Source organism: Centrocercus urophasianus, unplaced genomic scaffold (assembly GCF_019232065.1).
Source record: "Centrocercus urophasianus isolate 14NV4802_14NV808 unplaced genomic scaffold, USGS_Curo_1.0 seq_10, whole genome shotgun sequence".
Taxonomy (NCBI): Eukaryota; Metazoa; Chordata; class Aves; order Galliformes; family Phasianidae; genus Centrocercus; species Centrocercus urophasianus.
The window spans coordinates 86,268,333-86,292,684 of record NW_024884142.1 but is presented as its reverse complement, the minus strand read 5'-3'; the positions used below and the strand labels follow the sequence as shown (position 1 = coordinate 86,292,684).

Sequence of the window (24,352 nt, the reverse complement as noted above, 5' to 3'; positions counted from 1 at the left end):
ATTCTGCTTGTGTTCATAGCCTCACTGTTCTAATAGGTCAGGTAAGAGGTATATATAGGAGTGATCATCTTTCTTGAAAACAGTTTTTCAAGCATTAATCTTTTAAAGTGTCAGGCTGTCTAGTACTGCATTAAGAGATGTACATTCAATGTCTGTTAGTGCCTACTCAGCTCCAAAATGTGTTTTGATTTCTTTTTTTTCCATATTAAAAGGCAACTGGTTCTGTTTTGGACAACTGAAGCTCTGCATATATTCTGCAAGGCTCTCTCCCAAAGAAATGTTGCTCGTTTTCAGAAACAATAAGGATCTTGCAAACCTTATTTCCACTGTTATCTTTTTATTTAAATACTTCCTTGTATTTCAAAGGAAGATAAAAAAAAGATGCAGGAACTCAAGACCTGAGAGCATGTGCTTTATCTGGTGAGGGCTGAGTTCCTGACAGCCTTTTCCCACTCCAGGGGTATCAGTGGTCAGGACGCAGAGATTTGTCTTCAGTTGATTTAAATGTGTTACTTGCTAATCAAGTCCTTCAAAAAATACTTAACCTGAATGAATAATGCTGAAGCTTAACAGAAAACATGCAGGGCCCCAGGTCTTACCTGAACACCCATGTTATGAGGGGTTGCAATACCATCCGCTTTCAGGTATGTGGGACTTTGTGGTGCTGCTATTATAAAAGCCTTTATTCAAGCATAATGATCTTTCTTCCCATATTACATAGGAAGATATTGGTAAAGAAATATTTTCAGAAGCTGCAGTGAGGATTTATACAGTAATAAAGCTGTACAGAGGGTACATAGGATTATATAAAGACTGTTAAATCTATCAAACAAGGTTGCAGATTCTTCTGCCATGGAATTAGCTCTTTCCTCCTTGTAAGCATGTGCAAAGTTCCCATTTGTAAGTTAAGGCACGTGTAATTTAGCATATGTAATTTTTTGCTTTGTATGCTGTTTGATTGTCTTCATCTGATCTTCACCTTTTTTGAAGCATCGTAGGCTGATGGCAGTAGTTCAAATGACAGTGAAGAGGAGCCACTATGAGAGAGAAAAATGGCCTGAAATTTAATGAAAAATGCCAAGAGCAAGTATGAATGTTTCTACTTCTACCATAAGGAGTGTAAATATTATTACAGAAGTAACTTTAAGATATGACCTGAATGAGTTAAATTTATGTCACTTGTTGTAGAGGAACTTCAGAATGATACATGCATTCCTCATTTGGGTCCAGATGTAAGTTGTTAACTGAACTTCAGTAACAGGTTAGTTTTCTCCTAGTTCTCTATAGGACATACGTAATGGTGAAGAAAGCATTTATCCTCCATTCCTGTGAGTACTCTCTTGCCTACATTTTACCCTGTTATTGACAGAAAAGGCAGGGAAGAGACCTACACAAGTAGGTCTCAACTAAAATTACTTCCAGTAAATGAGTGACTTCTGATTAAAATATTGCATCTTATTTGAGGCTGGCTATAGGTACAGCTTAGAAAAGGATATTTCTCAAGACAATTATATAAGCAATATAAACCTAACATATATGAGAATACATACCCAGCCATAACTAGGCAGAATAGAGCAGGATGCTCTTTGCTATTAACTCCCTCCACCTCCCAAATAAGAAAGGAACCTTTTAGAACGGAATGAACTTACGTTAATGAGGTTCAATTCTATTGTTCCAGTTTTCTCGGTATCCAGTTTTTGAAACATTTCTGTGGAATGAGAGAGATGATGGAGAAAAATGAATATAGGGACCAACTGGAAAGATTTCCTCTTCTCTGTGCTTCAGCTCAGAGAGGAGTTTATGACAGACCAACAGACTTCACAGTAGCACTTTTTAGCTCAGGGTGAAATCATCCTACTTAGGACAGACATATTGTGTCTGTAAGCCAGAGTACAAGAACTGCTTGCCAAGTAGGCAGAAAAAGATTTTGTAATAGTTCTGTCTGTAATATTAACAAATGTTAATTTAAAACGGCTTTCAGCATCCAATAGCCTTATAGTGAAAAGGCAAAGCAGCAGAGTTTGGTTTTTAAACCTGTACTCACTGAACAAGGTTTCCAGCCGAATCAAGCACCGGACAAAATTATCAAAGTCAATGATGAGGTTTTCATCGGCAAACCGAGCCACAATGATTTGATGTAACTGGCCGTTCAACTTGAACCCTATAATATGATGTCAAGGATTGGAGGAGAAGAAGAAAGGAAAAAAAACGAACAACAAAACCATAAAAAAAAACCCAACTATTGACAGTGCTATAAAATTAAAGATCTACTTTTGGTTAAATTGTCAAATTTTAAGGAGTATCTATTCAATTTTGGAAAGGCTCCCACCACCCCCTCCTCACTTGGAGTTATTTAAGCTCCTGACAGTGTCTTGTGTTCTTCCTATGGTGCAAACTCTCACATTTCATTAGCAAACTGACTCTTGTAATGCTACTGTGAGCATCACACCTTGGTCAAGCTACCTCCCTTCCCTAAGTCGCAGTATCCCTGGTGAAAAATCCAGACTAAGTGGAAGTCTTTCAGGTGTGGATGAATGAGATGTTTCAGCTTAGAAATCACGTACAGGAGTACAGTGAGCATCTGCCACCTCAGCTTGAACGTGCTATAATACTAAAAAGACAATTACCTGCAGCTTCCAGTGCTCTCCTCATCTCGTATGAATTCATAGTTCCAGATCGATCCACGTCAATTTCCCGGTAGATTTTCTGCAGGACATAAAACCCAAAGTCAAAACTTGTCAACATTTGGGAGTGCTTTTTGGCTTCAGTCAAAAGGGTGAAGAGAAGCTGTGGATGCTGAGGGCTAAAACCTTGGGACTGAGGACGCATGAGTTGCAGGAGGCGCATCATACGCCTTCCCAAAGGTGTCACAGCACTGGAATGCATGGCTGCCACACAACTTCTGGTCAGCATGGCCTCAAGCAGACAGCATAGGACTTCCAAGCAAAACACTCCAAGCCAACCAGATCATTTTCTGGCTACTTCATGTTCTGTAGAACTCTAGGGGAGTTTTGGTTGTGCTCGCAGTTTGCTGGATAATTGACCAGCTTCAATTAGAATTGACATGGGTGTTAAGTAACTTGGCCTAGTGCATGCATTCGGCTGCTGTTCTTGAGTTTCCCTTTCTAGTCTGTCTTGATCCTCTGCAAACTCAGAGGAGCACCAGTCATGAAGAGGCCTCATCTCCTTCAGACTGGTTTCTTTTCAATAGAACGGGATTTGCAGTGATTGCATTCAAAGGAGCTGCGTGCAAAACTTGCAGTTAAACTTTCTGGTAGCTATATATCGTATGAGGCAAAACAATCCATGTTTTATTGTATGTACTCCCCCAAAAGTTGTGTCTTACCTGGTATTTCTGAATCTTTGTCCAGAGTGTGTGGAACTCCTTCAGCCCCAGTTTTCCACTCCCATCATTCTTGCTGGAGTCAAGGTAATTTCTTTGCATGTCAGAAAAAGGGTTTTCCCTATTTGTGCTGGGCTAATTAACATGAGCATTTGTGACTTAATTGCTTTTTTTTTTTTTTTTAAATATTAAGAAAAGGATGCAAGTCCTCTCTAGAGCTTATGTTTCTGTTTGTCTCTTTTGGGTTTGTTTAAGCGTTCTGTTGAATACACAAATGTTCTCCAAGGCTTCTTGTCTTTCTAAGTCAATACAGTGACTGATTCATTTAAACTGTGATCAGTTCACAACCCCTTCTCACTCCTCCTTTGGTAATTCTCTGTCTTTTCAATACATGTATAAAGCAGCACAGATGATGCCATTTTGCTCTCTGTAATTGGTTTGACACGTGCAGTTACAGGAGTTTGTAAGTCTAGGTTATAAAAAGGAAAAGACACAACTAAGCCTGCTATTTAGAGAACTTTTGCACAGACAGCTAACAAAAAAACCTGGTCATTTATTCTTCCCTCCCCAAAAGCACTAAGTAGTCAGTACTGGCTGCTAACACAAGATTTTAGCAGATAATCATTTTGTTTGGTAATTTTTCATTTATTTCTGAGTACACAGTTCAACTCCCACTGAACAGAGAAGCTGGATGTAACTATTCTTACACCTAAGTCCTTCATCCTACACTTTTGTGCTTATTCTTGGATGTAGAAACTCCTAAAAATCAGTATAGTCTCTGGCTCCTGTTATTTGCTTGCTTTGTTTTCTGTTTATTAAATCCTTATGGCTTTACAGTGCCTTTCCCAACTCCAGCCAGATAACAAAGTGTGTAAGTACAGCCAGCTGTGTGCATCTAAACTACCAGCCAAGCCTGTCCACACCCTGCTGAGAGCTGCCTGTTCCCAGCAAACGTTACTGTGGCATCAGCTAAACCGTAATATGCAAGACTTAAAAACAGATGGCCCTGTCTGGAAATGGAGTTCCCTCACTGCCTGAGAGAATGTGTATGCCATGGTCAGAGGCCAAAGCAAGGACTGCAGTTTTTATGTGGGGTACCAGAGCAAAAACAGCTTATCTGCTTCAGGAGGCATCGCAAAAGCAGCAGCTCACCTACTTCAGGCACCCTTAGGGAACAGCTTTAAAGGATACATCTAGCAGGTCAACCATTATTTTGCATGTCTCAATGCTGAAGCCATCAGATTTAATATCTTGGCCTGTAAAGAAAGAGCAAGAGATGGAATTATGGCTGCATAATGTACCAAAGGACCTTCCTCTATTGCCTAGGAGTAACCAGTGTACACACCTCTACCCTTAACTGCTTGTCTTTTCAGAGGCTTTGCAACTGGCAAGATGACCTTTTCATTTGGGTAATTTCGTTTCTCCATAATTAGTGCTTAGCACTTTGCCTTGTCTGTGGCAAATTAGTTACTCAATGGCAATGTGGTGTCTCCTTCACATCTGCACTTACAATGAGGTGTTCTACTGTATGGCTGCCGTGGTCTGGGCCAAACCAGCACAGCAGGCAGGAGGGAATGCCTGCCTGCTGCTCTGGGAATTACAAACAGCATCCTCAGCCTTTGGGATCTAGCAGTTGCATTGGTACCCCTTATAAGGTAAGCTTGTCCTTAAAGATAGTTCTGATCTTGTACAAGAGAAGGACACAGCACTGAAGCAGACAAATGAATGCTAATAAACAACCTTTTTTTTCCTGACAGAGAGACTTTAGGGTGAAAGTTTGCTGTGATATTTCCTCGAGCAAACAGCCCAGTTAGTCTAGTTTGTAGGTATGCTGCAGAAACAAGAGACAGAGATAAGCAGACAAGTTCAGGAAGGCTTTACAGAGATGATGGACAACATGGACTTTTGAATTGTGGAGGTCAGTGCTGGGTAGCTGCATTCATCAAATCAAGCTTGGTAACCAGTAATACACCATTGATAACTAGTGTTCCATGTAGCACAGCTCTGGCTTCCTAGCTAAGATTTCACTTTGGAAATTAAAGAGAATTTCTTCTCCAGGCTCAAACACTGCTTCATGTAAAAGAAAATAATCCTTAGCCAAGCTCTGAATGACTTCACAGAAAACCTGTGGGCTGCTGTTGTAGAGCTCTGACTCCTGGTTCTGCCAACAGGCAAGTGATAGGACTTGGGAGCTGCAAACGGTACTAGAACTGCAGAGGCACCAGTTGTTCTGTCATGGTCTTAACAGCTCCTCTCCAGCAGAAACTGTTCCCAGATGCAAAATCTTTCAGGTAGGAAATCAGTTTTCTTGCAGAGACAAATTTCTTTGTGAACAAATTACTCACATAAACTTTTCACTTGGGATGTCAATGTGATCTCCTGGTCCCTCAACCAGGATCACTCAGGGCAATGGTTCGTGTCAGGTTTGAATCCTGCATGGTTCAATACCATGTACTAGCAATACCCTCCCCTGATTACTACCAAGCACTAATTGCAGAACCACTTAGATTGGAATAGACCTTCAAGATCCTCAGATCCAACCACCAACCTGTGCTACCAAGTCCCCTCACTAAATCAGTCCATCTTCCTGGCAGTCAGTTCCCCATACCAGGCACTGGAATAAAAGGCACCTGTTTGCAGCAGGCTTGCAAACATGCCCTACCAGAGCGCACAGCCTGAGATACATGAACACAGCCCACATGTTTCTGCAGCTCCCTGAGGCTGCAGGGCATGTGGCCCTGGCCATGTGCAGAGAGGATCTCACGGCTGCACTGGGAGCCCTGCTGGGGGCAGGTACTTACGCTTAGCCAAGATTTTATTCAGGATGCTGCGCAGCTCAAAGGCAGAGATCTCTGCATCCTGAAGAAAAGAGGAAAATAAGTTCTTCACTGGGAGACACAGGCACCGTATCATAAGCAGCCTCCTAATCCTTTAGGAATTGATGGTCAAGATCAGCGTCCCTCAGAGTTTCTGTCTGATGTGGGTGTGCCCTTATCATGAAACCTATTTGGCCAGTCTGAATCCACTGGCACCAGCGACTGGGAGCTGTTCCTCTTGCACACCTACCCGTGCCACCAGTAAGACATAACAGTGAAATACTCACGCTTCCTGCCAGCTGTCCAAAAAGCTTTTTGAAGCTAGGCTCAATGTCATCTTCACTGATCTCAGTCTAGAAGAGAGATAGAAAAACAGAATATGGAAAGGAGGAACTTTTCTGCCTGAGAAGGACTTAATGTCCTTCTAATAATGATGCAGTTTAAATGGCAAAGTTGAAGGTTGTTGTAGTTGTATTGTTTGTTTTGATTTTGATCATTTTTAGATTTAGGGAATGCTTAGAATGTTGTTGCAAACACTGAAGGATTAAGAACTTCTGCAATGGTTTTCACTAAAAAAAAAAAAAATTAACATTCTTCATCAAATTCTGTATCAAAAAAGGACACAACCAAATTCACAATCTTGCTGTTGCTGCTACTCAGCTGGGCTAGCTGTCCTCATTTTAAGGAAAGATTGCAAAATATAAGTTCTCATGTTGGAAAAAAAATCCCATAGTCATGTAGAGACACATTACTGGGTGAAACATTCTCAGCCCTTACAACACAAAACCTATGTTGAGCCACTTTCTACTCATGGAAACAACATCCTGTGAGAAAGTATACCTATGGCTAAAGGCTTGTGCTTCTGGATTCCTGGACAGCAAAGGGAATTTCCTATGGCTTCAGCTTATCTCTGCAGGCAGCACCTGATCCTGGGCACCTGGAGAGACCAAGTTCCCCACCTCAAAAAGACACAACATTTGTTTCCATTATTGCTTATGATGTTTTCTACTCACTGGTCTGGACATTCAATTATGCATATCCAAAAATCTGTAAAGTGGGATAAGTTCTTGCTGATGACTGCAGAAAAATGCCATCTGCCTGGACTGCAAAGGGAACAGGACAGCCCAACCCCATTTATTTATGACAAAAATTATCTCAATTTAAAATATTTAAAACATACCTCTTCAAAATTGGCCTCTATTTCATCATCTATAACCCTAGAAAGATACAGAAATTGATATCAAAACCAAAATAAGTCACTTTTCTGATTCAATTACTTTAAGGCCCAAATTCTTTAAATTACAGTAATAATAATTCATGTTTAAAGCTGAGAGGTTGGTGGAGTGAACCTCAGACACACTAACATTCCAGTATTCTCATTGGTATAGAAAGTACTCAAGGAGAGAAAGGTTTCTGCTTGCAGTGAAGGAAGTAAGTTGCTGTGAAAGATCTCCCACCCCTTCCCAAGGCCCCATCCCATGTGCTGTATAGGACATGTCACATCTGCAGCCAACAGTGTGCTTTGAGCCAGCTCTACTAAAACCCAGCTCAGTGTTATTAAAGACAGCAATTGGCTGAACAATTGTCTTGTTTTCTTCCCAGCATGATTTCAGAGGTGTGGACTATTTCTCGTAGTCAGTGTGCTCACCACCAATGCAAAGCATGTCTTTCTGTGGCTTTCTTGTTTCCACAGATCAGGCTAGGCTGTAGGACCCAGCTGGCTACACTCCAAAGGCTCCAAAAAGCATCTATCCAGACAGAAATTACTATGAAATAAATAATTGTAACAAACATCCCATTCCTAGTAAATAACCTGTAGCACAAAGCTACGTACGCTGAGTTTGCGTTTTTCTCTGAGAAGACTCGGAGGCAGAAGTCTCCATTCAAGTTGGGTTCAAAGGTAGAGGGCACAATGATGTATTCTCCTGCGGGGAGCTTGAACCGATTCAGCACTTCCCGGAGGTTGATGAAGGTGTTGGATTTTTCTCTTGCTTTGTTAGTCAGGAAAAAATTTTTGCTCAGATGAATATTCGTCTGGCCAGAAAACTTATGGAAAGCAAGAAAACAGAGAAAACCCATCATTGGCACGTATTTGTTCTTTTTAGTTACAAACACAACAGAGATGACAATTACCTAGGTGTGAAGAGAAAAATGTATGTTCCACCAAAATGAAAGAGAAAAGAGAAAGGGAGTGGTGTCTCGCACCACAGTACTCCTGTGTTGCAGACCATCTCACTACAGCATTCAAATAATGCTTATGTTTAGCAGATTGTGAAAAAATCTGACAACTCTTTTTGGAGACTAACATGGTCTGATAGTGACAGGACAAGGGAGAAACTGAAAGAGGAGAGATTCAGGTTACATTTTAGGAAATCTTTCACAGCGAGGACAGTGAGGCCCTGGCACAGCTGATCAGAGAAGCTGTGGTGCCCCATCCCTGGGGGTGCTCAAGGCCAGGTTGGATGGGGCCCTGGGCAGCCTGAGCTGGTGAGAGATGTCAACAGCAGGAGATTAGAACTGGATGGTCTTTTAGGTCCCTTTCAACCCAACCCATTCAATGTTTCTAGATGTTCTTTCATCCCTGATTTTATTTGAAGGCCAGATGTATTGCAGCTGATGCCCAGCCCCAGGACTACTGCCACGAGGGCATTGCAGCTCTGCTTCCCCAAGCCACCCTGCAGCAGAGAGCCCAGTTCTGCAGGGCTCTGAGAATAAAATCAGCACTGCATGTTACAGAAGTGTATTTGAGTGGTGACATCTTCCAGAACAAACTCTTCAGGGCAGGGATTTAAAGACAAGCTATTTCAGATCCAGAAGCAGACATCAGGAACATGCTCTGCTTAGAAAACCCCACTTCCCCTCTGTCCAGATTTTTAAGAATGCAAAACCTGTCAGACCTGCTGCAGCTATGGCAGAAAAGTCAACAGACTGTAGTTTGAGTCTTTTGGTACGCAGAATAGATTTTAGACCACTAGGGTATGAGCCAAGGAGTAACAAAATGTTGCTAAAGCAGTCAGAAGGCAGGTAAGAAATTAAATGAACTGGTAACTCCACTTCTTTCCTGGTAAAACCATGTTTTACGTAGCAACCAAATATGCTGCATGCTGTTCCTGTGCCTCAGGGATCTGAGTGCACCCTGTCAGGTACAGCAAGCCATGGCTGAGGTCACCCTGGCACTTTGCTCCACCTCATTTGTCTGAGAGGGGCCTGCAGCCCTGCCTTGCATTGCTCAGCCATCACACCCCACTGCATGCCCTTCTCTGACCTCTGGGGCATGCTGTTAATTGCCTGCAGGTAGAATCTGAGAGAAGAAAGAGGGTGCCCTGGGGAATGAGAATGAACACCTTTGTGGAAGATTAATTGCATCAGGCATGACCTCTGTGCAGGGCAGGAGCAGGTGTGGGTCTGTGCTGGGAGAATAGCTGTTGCATTGCCTACTACAAATAGCCATGAAGGAGCTGCTCTCGTGAGTTTCTGCTGTACTGGGAGCTCTCATCTGAACCCAGAACATTTTGAAAATGCAATACAGGCTCAATCCCACCTCAGAATAAACAGCCATTAACTTCAGAGTCTGCATAGCCCATATGGTCCTTCAGGGAAGGAGGATCCTCTCAATTGTTTTTGCCCACAGACATCAGCCTCAAAGCTGTACCTTGAACTCTTTGACACCACTGCGTGCTACGTACCTCTGGGGGCACCTGCAGAGAGAAAAGGACAGTTAGTTGTGTGCTGCAGTGCAGTTAGGCAACATTTGTATTTCTAAACAAAGTGACTGATTAAGGAGCTGCCATGGACACATCCCTGAACTTTTAGTCAGCAGACAGGGTTTTACAGGTGTTTTGGCTCATTCTGCCCCTGGGCTCATACTTCCCAAGCTGTGCAGATGCCCTGGCTAGCATTGCATTCCTGTTATAGCTGCTCTTCTTTAGTTTCTATTCATCACAGCATAATAAATAAAGTTCAGACTGTGTTTCTCCACTCTGCAAGTTTCTTTTTTTTTTTCTTTTTTTTTTTCTTTTTTTCCCTTCTTTCTTTGTTTTAAATGGTTTTTTTTGCTCCTCCATGTAGAACCATAGAATACTATAGCTGGGAGAAGCCCATATGGGTCATTGGATCCACACCCCCCACTCAAATCAAGGCCAGTACTGAAGCTAGGTGGGGCTGCTTGGGACCTTGTCCAGACCAGGTGTGAATATCTCCAAGAACATAGCTTCTGTAATCTCTCTGGATTGTTGTCCGTGTGTTTGACCACTGTTTTGGTGTAGGATAATTTTCTTAACACCTAAACGGAATTTTCCCTCTGCCTACTGGTATCTGATTCAGCCCTGGTTTGGGTTGGAAGCCCAACTTTACTCAGGTAGAGCACAGAAGGAACTGAGGACTTTGCTGGGTTAATAGAGTGAGTGACTTTTCCTTCCATGCATCTTACTTGCCTCATAAATTGCAAAACCAATGGTATGCATGTCCTCTCCCATCTTCCTCTGCTTCCTCCGATGCTTCTGAATCAGGCCAATAAGAAATGTGCAGCCTCCCTCAGGATCATCAGGATCCTCATCTTCTTCCTCCAGCTTAATTAAATACTGTGGATTCGTCCAGAAAGTGTCTGTGAAGTGGATATATGAAAACTGCTCAGAGACTTCTTTGATTAACACATGCCAGCTAGGACAGACACAGCCCTGACTTCCAAATTAAGCTGTGATCAATGCTTCCCTTCCGGCCTCACAACCACAAGTAGACCCTCATTACGAAGCCGTGTCTTTCATGCACTTGCATTTTCTGGATATCATTCCCTGATACTTCCAGCATGTCATAAGCCACCCCAGACCAGTGAACATCAAGGACAAAGGTGTGTTTAGACAAGCAGGACTGACCAAAGCCAACACCAAAGTCAACCTTACACCAGACTCAGAAAGGTTTCTCACCACTGTGCCACTGGGGTTATGGCTTCAACCCAATCCTTTACACTGCAGAATATCTATCTGGAGACTGAAGCTCCCAGAGCAACAAGCGGATGAGCACACTCTTACTTGGGTAATTCCTGCAGCCCCCCGCAGTAGCTCCTCGCCTCCAGTTCCCGTCCAGCTTCAGCAATCTCCACTTCTTGTACCTGTCACTTGTCAGAGTGTCTGGAGTCAGATTGCAGATTTCCAGGCGGGAGTAGTGCCTCAGAAAGTCGTTGAAGGCCATCCTGGGGGAGGCAATGCCATCTGTTTAAGATGGACAGTATTTCCAGACAGCCACCTTGTCCTTCTTCTACTCAGCAATTTAGCACTTGGAATTGGGGTGAACTTACTCACTCATCTTGGAGAGTGTGGTGGGAGAGCGTACTTTGTGTGGGAAAAAGGCTCATTCACTTACCAAAACTCCCCATCCTCATGTCTCCTCGTCAGCCGCTCTCGCACCTCTGGGTCAACACCACTCCAGTTTGGGCAGCTGAAAGACAAACCCACATTAACTGCAGTTTAAAAAAGTTAAATCTTAATGTAGCTGGTCTGGCACAATGACTCAGTTTTCTCACAGCCCTACACGATTGCTACACTCCATGACACCCATCTGACAGCGGCTCTAGGGCTCTCAAACAACAGCAGAATGGAAATACAGGGACATTGGGACATTAAGTACCTGGCCTCTTAAAATGCAAGGCAGGAGTTTTATTTTCACAAAATACTGATGCCTTGACTGAAACAGAGCAGGAAGACCCAGAGTAAATACTGTTCAGCCACAACAGTACATAAACTCCAGCTTTCATTGCTAACACAGAAAGGCATTTTTACAGCCCTTATATAAAGTAGGTTTTCAGAAGCTCACCACTGAATCTGGGCTGTTAAAACAGCAGAAACAACAAAAAGACTTGCAGGAATCAGAAACCAAACCACCCCATCTAGCCCAAAAGCAGGTGTTTGTATGGAGGGCACTGTAGCATGGGAGACAAAGTGGTGGGATGCTTCTTTTAACCAGCTCAGTGTGAACATCGCATCCAGGCATGACTTAAAGTGAAGCTGGAGGTAGGGAGAAGACAGAGGACAACAGGAACACAAGCACTTCCCTGCAGTCAACACCTATAGGCAACATGCAAGCCATTGACTCACTTATCATTCCATTTCCCTGTCCACTCCACTTCCCCCCAGGGATTTCGGATTCTGATGAGCTTCTGGATACTTCCACGGAAGTTCACCTGGTGGGATCAGAACACAGAAAGTCACTCAAGGACTCAGCTCTGGGCTCTCCTCCATTTTTTTTAATCTGCCCATTGCTGTGCACACAGAGCCTGAGACAAACGAAGCTCTACGAGGTCCAGTGAGAACAGTCATTTTTTACGAGGAACATGCAGTTCTGGAGGCAGGAGCTGCAGCATCACTAGAGCAAACAGAGGAGAGCGGGCAGGGCAGAGTTCCAAAGTCCAAGGATGGGTCTCTGTAACAAACTCTCCATACAAAGCCTGCAAACATCTCTAAAGGAGAAGCTTGCCTATCTTTTTGTGAATTAAGGTCAAATTCCCTCCTGATTCTTCTTCTGTGACAGGAGGACCAAGTGCATGCACCCCAACCTGCCTGCGAGCACTGCCCATCGCCTTGCAACATGCCTGTGGCTGGGGACTCATCACACCTCACTTTGCCATTTTATACATACTTCAAAAATAACTACTGGAGTAACCAAATGTCCTTTATACATGTGAAGGATGCCATGACCTGTCTGCTTCCTTTTGTTTTTGCACACTTTAACTTTGTTGATCACCTACTCTTGGCTGGGCACCTGGCTCTCACACACAGTGCTCTCCTGGAAGGTGCTGATTGCTGTTAATTAATACATAATAATATTTTTTTTGCCTGGCACGTCTCACACATCTTGCCATGCACCTAAGGTGTAATCCACCAGCAGATAATGCGCCCTCTGCACAGAGCTTTCTCAAGAACTCAAGTTTGCGTTTACCCAAAACACACAGATTAACTCGCTATTTCTTCACACAGAAGTGACTCAGAAATCTGGTTCTGCAGAGACTGAAGAATTTTTGGCTATGAAGACCAATCTGTTGCTGCTGTGGCTCAGGGAGGATCACGCACGGGGCTGGCTGCATTTGTCCCCGTGTTGGGGCACAGCACCTACCTCCTCTGCCCCGGTGACGGAGTACGCATGTCCCTTCACCAGTTTCTGCGATGTGACTGCCTCCGTCTCAGCTGCACTGGTGATCTGTAAGAGCAAAGAAGCTATTACAACACTTGACTAGTCTGACCTATGAACACCGCAAAGAAAATCACTCCTCACAAGAAAGTGGCTGCTTGACATCCTGATTTAAAGCTTCTTCAACCTCCATTAAACATGTTCGTCACTCTCCTTCCTCCTTATCAGAAGGTATGTGATCTTCAAACAAGCATACTTGAAGCTTAGAGAAAAAAAAAATAAAGAAGGGAGTGGGATCAAGCAGACAGAATTCCTGCTGCCATTTCATGCCCTATTTTTACTACAGGGCATTATAATGCTTAACTTCTATTCCCCTTTTTCACTGACAGACAAGAAGAAAAGAGTTTACAGGATTTTTCAAAGACCAAACTCACTAACAATTACTTTACAGTGTATAAAGCACTCACCAACAAAGGAATATATTTACTTTCCCCCACCCCCAACATGAGGTTTGTATCGTTCTGGAGCAAAAATCCAGATACCAGATTCTTATCTAAATGCAGACTAGAACATGACTGGAAAGTGCTGTAAAGTTGCACGTTAACATTAACAAAGTATTTTTTCCTGCTGTGAAACTTCCCTCTCTTGTGACTGGGATTTAAAACAAAACAAAAAAAAAAACCAAACAAAAAAAAAAAAAAGGGAGGAAACACTTGAGTTTAAATTATGAATGCAATTCTTGTCAACAATTTACCTTCTCTTTAGACACAACTAAGATTTAATCTCCTTTGGGAGTACATTGGTTATCATAGTAATGATACCCAGATTAATTTCAGTGAGGCCAAAAGCAATGCTGAATTGCTGTAGTCAGTGACAAAAAGCTGCTCATTTTTTTTATAGCACAGATATAGATTTTGGCAATGTGTTTTCTGATAAAGCCTTTGAAGTGACCAAGAACAGCCTCCCTGATTGGACAATGTATCCCAGTTGTTTTTGCTTCAGTTTTCTTTTTTGGAACCTTTGGGTACAACCTATACAACAAACAGGATGGAGACCGCAACAACTGAGCACACAATGGAGGAACCATTAGCAGCAGCTCTTTGCCCAAAGCCACTTAGCCTGTGGCAATCTGCTGCCAAGTCACAGACTTTCTGAAGAACAAACATGTACACTGGGATCCCTAATGAGTTACCTGTATGATTCTTCACCATGAGCCTAAAAACAGCAGAAATTTTCATAGAATATCCTGAGTTGGAAGGGACTCGTGAGAATCAAGTCCAACTCCTGGGTCTTAAGGAAGAAAAATAACTAAGGCAAAGAGCTTTAACACATGAACTAATTAGATCTATGTTTCAACCTATTCTCATTGCTGTGTCGTGCTTCCGGGTCAAACTCTCCAGGCAGAAGGAAGAGCAGAGAACTGATCTTCAAGAGGCAGAGGGAAGCATCCTCTGTGCGCCTCCTGCGGTTGGAGCACAGGTCCACCTCCCATGGGCCCACATGCAGAGTGAGAGCCAAGCACCCAGCAGTAAGCGCCAACTCACATCGATGGAGCAGCCAAGGAGCGAGCCTTTCTGCAGTGCTTTCTGAATGATTTTGAAGAGGTTGGGCGGTGCCTTCTGCAGCTCATACCATTCTGCAATCCCACCAGTGAAGTCCTCAAAGCCTTCAGTGGTGGTGCCACCGGAGAGAGCCTCGTATGATCCATTCAGCCTGCATGAAAGCACACACCCACACAACCATCAGGTTCCCTATTCTCCTCTTCTCTTGGAGATTGGCACTCGGTTGTGGAAACTGTCACAGCACTTCTGCTTTCAGCAGCACCATGGCAGCTACAAAGGCAACCTCCCTCCTTCAGCTTTCCTTCTTATAGCTCTTTAGAGTAAGGCTGAATGTGATCATTTGCAAGTTCAGTCATATCAATGACAAAAAAAAAAAACACAAATGAACTTGGATGCTATTCAAACAAAAAAAAACAACCCCCAAAACTCAAAAAACAAGAACCAACAACATACTTGTTCACTCCCTTAAACAATCATGGGATTGACTTTCAGCTGCTCTAGAATAGTTCTGTTTCTTGAGTCAATTTAAAAATTGTAATGTTATATGGCAGAATTCCTCCCTGACCCCCTCCCAAACTTGAAATTCACCTTCGAGCATCTTCACCCTGAAGACAGATCTGGGCAGGTGGACTGGCATGCTTTGCATACCAGCAGTGCAGCTGAAAACCCTCACAGGTGCTCAGAGCACATGAAATGGAGCTCCCAGACCCCAAGAACAGGAGATGACACTCAAAGAACAGGCTTGCCAGGGGATGTTTTTCTTGGCTAGCAGCAAAGACAGTACTTTTGGCTGCTGTCAGTAGCACCTGTCAGCACAGCTTCACTAAAGCAGCTGCTGTGATAATGAGACTGACATTTTAATGTGTAGTATCTGCACTGTGGTGGATGCTATGGGGAAATAGAAGCAGTAAGTGAGAACAAGCAGCTCCTCTTGCCCCAGGCGGCCACCCAGGCCTTACTCACTTGGCGTAGGCCTTCTCCAGCAGCGCGCTCCAGAACTCGCTGCCCTCCGCTGAGTGCACGAAGAGCAGCTCCCCATTCTTGGTGGGCAGCCGGTCGTCCACCACAACATCCACCCACTCTCCATACTGCCAGAACTGGGAGAGAATGCAAACACCTCATCAATGGCCCATGTCCACCAACAAAGAGAACCCCTGCTCCTGGCTCTTTGGTCATTGGCCTTCTTCCCTCCATCACCATCACTCTCCTTGGATTTTGATGCCTGGTTTTTTGATGTCCCCCAAGATGTTTCGAGAGACATCTTGCATGTAGACATGACCAACCACACAGGTTCCTGGCAAACAGCACTCAGGAGAAGGCAAGAGCCAGATTTCCACATACCTGAAAGTGGAAAATTCCTGCATATTCATCCTGGAAGCTCTGGTCTCTGGGAACAACACGGGCCAGAATTTCTTCATTCAGAGTGAGGGAGGCAATAGCTGCCAAGAGCCAGCAGTCCCCTGCAAAAAAAAAATACAACACTCATTACTCAGAGTTATTCTTTAACTTTTGCACTGAATAGGGATTGTGCATTTTAACCAGCATGGGGATCACTGTGCCTTCTCAGAAATGAACCACCTCAGCCGTGATGAGATGATCCCACTCATCACTTTACCTCTAGGACACATTAAATGTATGTATACAAATATATGCCATTTCCAAGCAGATGTGTTTTCCCAAGATTTAAAAACAAACAAACAAACAAACAAAAGTAATAGCAATAATTATCACCCATGCTGGAACTATTTGAAAAAGAAATAAATATTCAATTGAGTATACAGCATAGGTTAGCATGAGTGAGTATACAGCATGGGGAAAAGTCAAAGAGCACAAAGGTTCCCTGAGGTGCAATTTCTCCTCAAAAGGCTTGTATTTTCTCAAGAATAGGCTGCTTTCTTTTCCTTCCTCTACATTTCACTGATGCTTATTGACTTGCCACCCAGACATCTATCCTAGGGCTGAGTTCCTGCTAAAGTTCCCTTGCAATCTCCTGCCAAACAGGAGCTCCTTTGACCTTATACACCTCTGGAGGCTTGTTAGAGGCCTCTTTGTCCTGTGCAGCATCCAATCTGACACTGGTCAGAAGAGAGGCAGGAAAGACCTGAAGGCAGGCACTGTTTCTCGAGCCTACGCACCTCTTCACTCTTCCAGAGATGGAGCCAACACACACTAAGCCAGGCTGGGTCCAGGCTGTTTGGACAGTACTTTTCCACACCATCCCTCTCCAAGCAGGAGACTGCAACTGTTGCATTTATTTTCAGAAACAAATGTTGTTTTAAGAGTGGTCACCTTCCAGTTAAGCGCATTAAGAATGTGGTTACAGACATAAGGACTCAGTGCTTCCCTGACTCCTGCAACCCATAGGAAGAAATGGCATTTCAGAACTCCTCCTTAGGAGAATCACAGAGTCACTGAGGTTGGAAAAGACCACTAGGATCATGTAGTGTCATCCATCACCACTATGTCTGCTAAGCTGCGTAATCAGAGCTGCTGTTGCTACTCTGTTTTGTGAGCACAGAAATGATGGCATTATGCATCAGATCCCCCAGAACTGTCCTGCAGCATGCGTTGGATGGCAGGCTTAGGAAACACACATCAGCTGCTAGCAAGTCAGAGGCCTGCCACTTTGAGTAGGGCCCTTGTGTGGCCAAAATCAGGACATTCCCATCACTGAATTGAGACCTCCTCTTACTGGACTTACTAATTGTCTCCTCCTCTTACTGGACTTGTTTCTCTCTCACTGGCACTCATTGCACAACATCACAAAGCATCACAAAAATTCATTAACACAGGCAAAAAAAATCCTTCTGTTTCTTCTTCACAGTAAGGATGACAGAGCACTGGAACAAGCTGCCGGAGAGGTTGTGGAGTCTCCTTCTACAGAGATATTCAAGACATGTCTGAACGCCTACCTGTGTGACCTACTGTAGGGTACATTCTTTAGCTGGGGGTTGGACTCAATGATCTATTGAGGTCCCTTCCAAGCCTTGCAATTCTGTGATTTATGAAGTTAAAGGAGGTTACAGGGACAGAGAGGTGGGTTATTAAGCATTTGGCATATTGGGCTTCAGATAGCAGAGACATTCTGGACAGTGGGAGAAGAGGATGAATGTAAATACACATGTGCATAAGATATGACAAATAGACAATCTCAAAGCACCCTTAACACTAGGATCAGGCATGACACATGTAAAAAAATCACAGATTAGTGGGTTATTAGGTCTCAGCACACAAGCCAAATAATCTATTATCAGTCACAGAGGCAAAAGGCTGGATTAAAGTTTATCAGTAGGACTGTACTAGTGATCTGGCCATATCTCAGCTTCCATTTCCAAACTTTATAACCAGCATGCCAAGTACATCAACACAGTAAAACAAACATCATCTCTCAGAAACTGCAGTGCTGGTGGCAGAGGTGTGCAGGAAGCTTGCTGTCCTGCACAGCAGCCACCCTTCCCCTTCCATCCCTGCTGGGCTGCCCACAGCCTTCCCATCTGAGCAGCACTGACACACATCTCCTTCCCTGCAAGGCTTTGCAGATGTGCACAAAGCAAGTCTGACATCTCAGGCTGACAGCAGGTGGATTCAGGCTAGCTCAGAGGATGCTCACCCACACTGCTGGGACACCTTCCTTTGGCCAGGCAGTTGCATGCTCTTCTCCAGAATAAATCAAATAAACTCACAAAAACAGCAACTCAGCCTGCTCAGCACAGCTGTATTGGCTGTGGTGAGTATTTGGCCACGGTATGTGGCACAGCTGGGTGAAACCACACAGTTCCTGGACAGCATAGCCCTGCTCCCAGTCAGCTGAAGGGGTTTTTCCCCTCCCAGTTGCTCAACCTGCAGCAACCAGCTGAGCACACACTGCAGAGCTTTGCTCAGCCATGCACTCAGTGACTCCAGGGGATCCCCAGAGTGTTTGACACCGTGTTATTAACATCAGAGAAGTCATGGAGGACCTCTAAACTCTTAGCAGAATTAAAGAGGGTTTTCCTTTACCTCCTAGTTGTACCATGAAGGCAGACAGTAGAGAAGGAAACAGAAGGCTTTGATGTAAAACCTCTCTGTGGAGCAGTTTCTAATGAAAACTTAGGAGTCAGACAACTGTAGATATTGACCCTGCCTGGGCAACAGCTTCTTGGCATTAAAGGGCAGATAGAGCATATATATAAAAGCTCACCACCCCTTGGCTTCCACACATAGAAGTGCCCAGCAGTCAGGACTTAAGCTCTGCCTTTCCAAACTGACATCACTAAAAGACCTGATATTTCAAAGCCTTTGAGTGTAGGTGGAGTTTTAGCCTGCACTAAGCAAGCCTGAAGAAGAAGCTCCTTACCAAATATCCTTAATGATAAAACTGGTCCTTCTGCATGGCTGTTGAGCTACAAGTTCTGTATAGGGTATATTTGGAAGGGCTGACAGCCATATTGGGCTAATCAGTGCAAATGCACAATGCAATAGACAGAACAAAGTGATCAGAAAAGAGGATATTATCAGGCTGTGAGTTTATTTATAATAACAAGAAGTAGGGTTTTTTGGTGTTTTTTTTTTCTTTTTCTTTTCTTTTCTTTTTTTTTTTTTTTTTTTGCATCTTGCTTCCTGTGTGCTGCTCTTGCTGTTTTACTTCTGATTTCTATGCATTCATCTGTGTATTCACCTAATCTCCAACAATAAACAACAATACTACAACAAAAAATCAAACAAAAAGAGTTAAACAAGGCAAACATAAATAGCCACAAGATGCTTGGTCTAAAATAGGCCATTCTGGACAGCTAAGCAAGGCAAAGCTTATTGTACAACACGAGGGCAGCTCATGTAGCAGTGTGGGGTCAAAGGAAAAAAGTACATTCAGCCAATCTCAAAAAGCATCAGTATATTAAAGCAGTCATAACTATAGATTAATAACTATGTCGGTGGCTGAGATATTTGTATCAGTACTGTGGGACCCCTGGAAATTTTCTGGTTGGAGACAAGAAGCAGTGTCAGCTCACCACAATAGAGTGGTTTTCTGCGTGGGAAAACCATGCATCTCATTTTCTACATTCATCCTACTCACTTTATTATTTTTCCACACATCTGTATTCAAAGAGAACACATCTGTGATTAAATAGCAGATAAAAGACACTGTGTCCCATACACCTCAGTGTTGTGATACCATGGTGACATCCCTCCAAAGAATGTGGTTAAGGGTGAATAAGCTTCCTCTGCATTTGCTTTGGTTCTGCTACAATGAGTCACCACATCCCATTTGCTGCAGTTCTGGGCCAAGCCCCATAATTAACTGCAGACCTGATACTGCAAAACTGACTCCAAATACTTGTCCTAAAAAGCTTCTAATTAACAATGATAAAGCAGAATAACGGCTAACCCAAAGCCAAAAGGGGAATAACTGTGTTGTCCTGAGAACCTAATGAGCTTTTCTGTGCTGGCGATCCATGCCAAGAAGCCTGTCACAGCAGTGACAGATGCATGTGCTTTGGATACCTACTGTAAGATGCTCCAAGTAGGTTAGCACCTGCTGTAAAACACACAGGTCTGTTGCTTTCTGATCAAGCTTTTTGGGTGATAAATAGACCACTAAAGTTTTCTATGGACAAACAAAAATTTAATAATACAAAATACAAGAACATCTGATGTCATTTAGTGCAATGTCCTTTGGAACATTCCGAAACATGATGTTTTGGAATCATCAGTGTCACCAAGTGAAGTTCAAGTAAACGGAAGTTTAGGTAAATCTCTCTGTGCAAAGGTGAGTGTCAAAAGAGGCAGAGGCAAAATTAAAAGCATTTACACAGAACACCTGTGCAAAAGAACACATTCAAAGCAGGGTCTTAGTAACTCAGTGGCTATGGAGGAAGAACCTATAGTGTCGAATTAGTTCATCAGTAAGTAACAGAGAAGACAACTCTCTCTGCACAGATTGGTAAGAAGATAGCAAGGCCAATCACAGCATCAGTTAGTCATGCTGAAAACAAACACGAACACTGAGAGCCTCTTATTCAAATACTGTTTCAGGAGGGAAAGGCACAGAAGCTGTGACTCAAGTCATACCCTTTGGTGGTACCACATAACCTCAAGAGAACATCGGACTGTCAGTTATGGCAATGATGCTCCAGCCCTCTGAGCATCCTCACGGCCCTTCTCTGGACCCGCTCCAAAACCTTCACGTCTTTTGTGCACTGCCGTGCTGCAAACGGCAACCGTGAGTCAAGCTGACGAGCACACAAAGGCGGGCAGCAAGCAGGGAACGGAAAACCTGCCTGCATCCTCCCTGCTCCTATCCGGCACGAGGCGATACGGTGGGAACGGGAGGGCAGAGCCCAACACGAACCCACACGGAGCAGCGCTGGGAGCAGAAAGCTGCGACCACCGCCCCGCTTACCCAGGGCTCCTTGGCAGATGTCGGTGCGCGTGGCTCCGCCGGCGATGAACCGCGGACAGGAACACAGCTCCTGGCAACAGAACGAGCCCGGAGTTACGCGAGAAGGACGGAACCAAGAGAGGGGCGAGGAAGGGGATGAAGCCGGACGAGCACCGCGCATCTCGGACACCCCGAGCCGGTCACCTACCGTAGGTCTACACCAGACGACGCCCTTCGTTTTGTAGGAATTGGGCCCCAGCTCCCGGTACCCGAGAGCGGCGGGGCCGGCGGGGAAGGAGGGGTCGTGGAAGAGGCGACCGCCCTGCAGGCACTCCCGCCGCAGCGCCCCGAAGTCCTGGCCCAGGTAGGGCACGGCCTGCCCGTGCCGCCCCGCGCCCGCCGCCGCCGCCCGCTCCTTCGCCAGCGCCGCCGCCATCCCCGCCATCGCCCCGCCGCCACGCCTCTCCCGTCACGGGGCCGCCCCGGGCGTGCCGCACCGCGCGGGTCGTGGGAGGGGAACGTCAAACCACATCCCAACCAAAAAATCCCTCGTGGGGTTGAAGGGAAGCGCGCTTCCTTCCCGCCGAGCCCGCGCATTGCCGCGGGTGTTCATCCTCCGCAAGGAAACGGACATTTTCTGAGTTTAAAGCGCTTTCAGCGACAGGAATCCCCGCCTGGATCTGCAGCTCTCAGCGGGACGCACGAGGAGAAGGCGGATGGCATCGCTCCCAGCGTACTGCTGGCGTCGGGAGTCCCCCGCTCCAAAGCCCCGCACGTGTCCGAGGATGGCATCTGTCCACGCGCAGCCCCTCGTGCTGCCTGAACGGCTCCCTGCAAGGCCGCCTCCGGCTGCGTGCCGCTGGCACCGCTGCAACGGGGCTGTCCTCCCAGCGAGAGCTCGGGCGGTTCGTGCCGTGCTTCACGTCTGACTCACAGCGCTGCCCGGCAGCGCGGAGAACCACCGCGTTTGGGGCAGCGGATCCCGAGCTCCGCACGCACTCGTAGGGCTCGTTCGGAGCCGTCCTACTGAACTAAACTCGATGCCGTTGTTTGAAAAGACTGGTAGAATACCTGGCTTTATTGTGTGGTGGGGATTTTCCCTTGAGAATCATAAAATATTTCCTTCACTGTCGAGACAGGGCTCCTCGATGTGTTGAGGGGCTCTGCAGATTTGCTTGGTGGCTTTGAGCTTCAATAATTAATGATTCCTCTGCTTATACTCAGCACACATTCTTCTTACACAGTTATGGGACAAAACATTGCCATTGCATTGGAAAACAAGCCAGTTCAACCTGAGGCAGCCATGTGCCTGGCAGCTACAAGGGCCAACAGCAGCCCGGCTACCCCAGGCTCAGTGCTGATGTCGGGTGAAAGGAGGGCTTGTCCTGCTCTGCTCTGCTCTGTGCAGCCTCTCCTCCTGCACTGGGTGCAGATCTGGGTGCCACAAGACAGATACAACTGTGTTATTGGGCATCCAAAAGAGGGCAACAAAGATGGCGAAGGGTCTGAAGGCAACCTGTGTGAGGAGCGCTGAGGCCGCTGGGTTTGCACAGCGCAGAGCAGAGGAGTGAGGGGAGGCCTGATGGCGGTTGCAGCTCCTCACAGGGAGCGAAGGGCAGCGCTGAGTTCTGTGTGACAGCGATAGGGCCCGAGGGAACGGCGTGGAACTGTCAGGGGAGGGGCAGCTGGGGGTTAGGAACAGGGTCTGCTCCAGACGGCGGTGGGCACAGAACAGGCTGCCCAGGGCAGCGGGCACAGCCCCAGTGGCAGAGGTGTGTCTGGACCGTGCTCTCAGACATAGGGTTTGGATTTTGGGTGGTGCTGCAGTGTAACCTGCAGGGAGCCACGTAACCGCAGAGCTGCTCCAGAGGCACTGGTTTGGCTCCACACAGTGGATCAGAGCTGTACAGCTGCCACAGATCAGACTAACCTCATTTTCAAGAGCCACAGTAGAAGGAAACTAATTTCAGTTTAAAGCAGAGGTTTTCACTAGCCTAGAAACGAGGTCTGGTTTACAAACTCCTCTAGCTAGCTTCCAGTAGGTGCAGAAGCTTAAGTTAGATTTGTCATACAATAGCTCTGTTTTCTTTAGCAACCTACCCATGCCCCATAAGGGATTACTAATGACTGCTGTAGGGGCTGCTGGCAGCGTGCCTGTAGTCTATGCCTGGATAATGATCAAGAACATCACGTGTGTACAAGGTTACACAGCCTCTCTGTGCAAACAGTTAACAAAATTTTCTTGGAGTCCCTGCAGTGAGACGGGCTAAGAGGACCAAAGGGATGTCCCAGGTAGGACATGCTTGCTCTTCTTTCCCTATGTCCCCATTCTCACTCAGTAACTGGGAGCAACTCTGTGTTTCTCCTCACACCTCACAGCATCCGTCTCTCTTCTAAAGGGGGGCTATAAGAAAGAAGCGAACAGACTCATTAGCAGGGTCTGTTTTGATAGGACAAGGGGAAATGGTTTCAAAATGAAAGATGGGAGATTTAGATTGCATATAAGGAACAAGTTTTTTACAAATCAGAGTACTGGCAAGGCACTGGCACGAATTGCCCAAAGAGGTGGTGGGTGTCCTGTCCGTGGAGGCACTCAAGGTCAGGCTGGACGAGGCCCTGAGCACCTGATTGAACTGTAGGTGCCCCTGTTCATTGCAGGGCAGTTGGACCAGATTACTTTTGGGGTTCCTTCCAACTTACATGGTTCTGTGATTCTCATCTGCCCTCGTGCTGCTCTTTCTGCCATACACAGTATACAGATATTGTGGGGATAGAAGATAAAGTCTTCCCAATTGGCCAGGGGCCATGCTGGGTTCCCACTCTCCACCCCAAGAGCACCCCTGCATGAGGATGCCTTCCTAAAGTAGAAGGCTGGCAGCAGTGGTGGTGTTTCATAACACAGGGATTTGCTTTCCCCTTTGGGGCTGGAGGTTTCCTCACCATCACAAAGCCCAGCCAACGCAGTGAGGGGTGTTGGCAAGGCTTTAGCAGTCTTGTGAAATGCTCTTCCCAGCTCCTCATCCCCTGGGATTGTGGAGTTTCGTATGTGGGGCAGTGACTTCTAAAGAATAATCTTATGGACAAACATTGAAGGCATGTCATAGCTCACACTGGTCTGCCTAGTAATAGTCACTCAATTTTCAGAATAAAA

The 24,352-nt window shown here is 45.3% G+C and overlaps 1 protein-coding gene across 1 annotated transcript; it reads right to left on the bottom strand.

Annotated features, from left to right (window-relative positions):
• Window positions 1-320: 320 nt before the first annotated feature.
• Window positions 321-21,646, bottom strand: CAPN2 (calpain 2). The gene is made up of 21 exons (XM_042810350.1): window positions 21,410-21,646; window positions 21,223-21,292; window positions 16,182-16,300; window positions 15,804-15,937; window positions 14,823-14,991; window positions 13,264-13,347; window positions 12,249-12,334; window positions 11,518-11,592; window positions 11,187-11,347; window positions 10,593-10,762; window positions 9,846-9,857; window positions 7,994-8,205; window positions 7,340-7,376; window positions 6,447-6,512; window positions 6,145-6,202; window positions 4,535-4,599; window positions 3,347-3,415; window positions 2,628-2,706; window positions 2,045-2,161; window positions 1,650-1,708; window positions 321-1,037 (listed from the first exon to the last, which is right to left on the bottom strand). The coding sequence occupies exons 1-21, from the start codon at window positions 21,644-21,646 to the stop codon at window positions 1,014-1,016; spliced, it is 2,103 nt and encodes a 700-aa protein (XP_042666284.1). The 3' UTR covers window positions 321-1,013.
• Between the last annotated feature and the right edge of the window lie 2,706 nt (window positions 21,647-24,352).

Bases quoted from the DNA above. Each gene is read 5' to 3' on its own strand.
- CAPN2 (XM_042810350.1), bottom strand. From the start codon at position 21,646: ATGGCGGGGATGGCGGCGGCGCTGGCGAAGGAGCGGGCGGCGGCGGCG. The intron at 15,938-16,181 runs GTATGTGGAAAT...ATTCTCTCCCAG, and splicing joins CAGGAATTTTCCACTTTCAG to TTCTGGCAGTATGGAGAGTG. The intron at 1,709-2,044 runs GTGAGTACAGGT...CTCATTCCACAG, and splicing joins TCGGCTGGAAACCTTGTTCA to AAATGTTTCAAAAACTGGAT.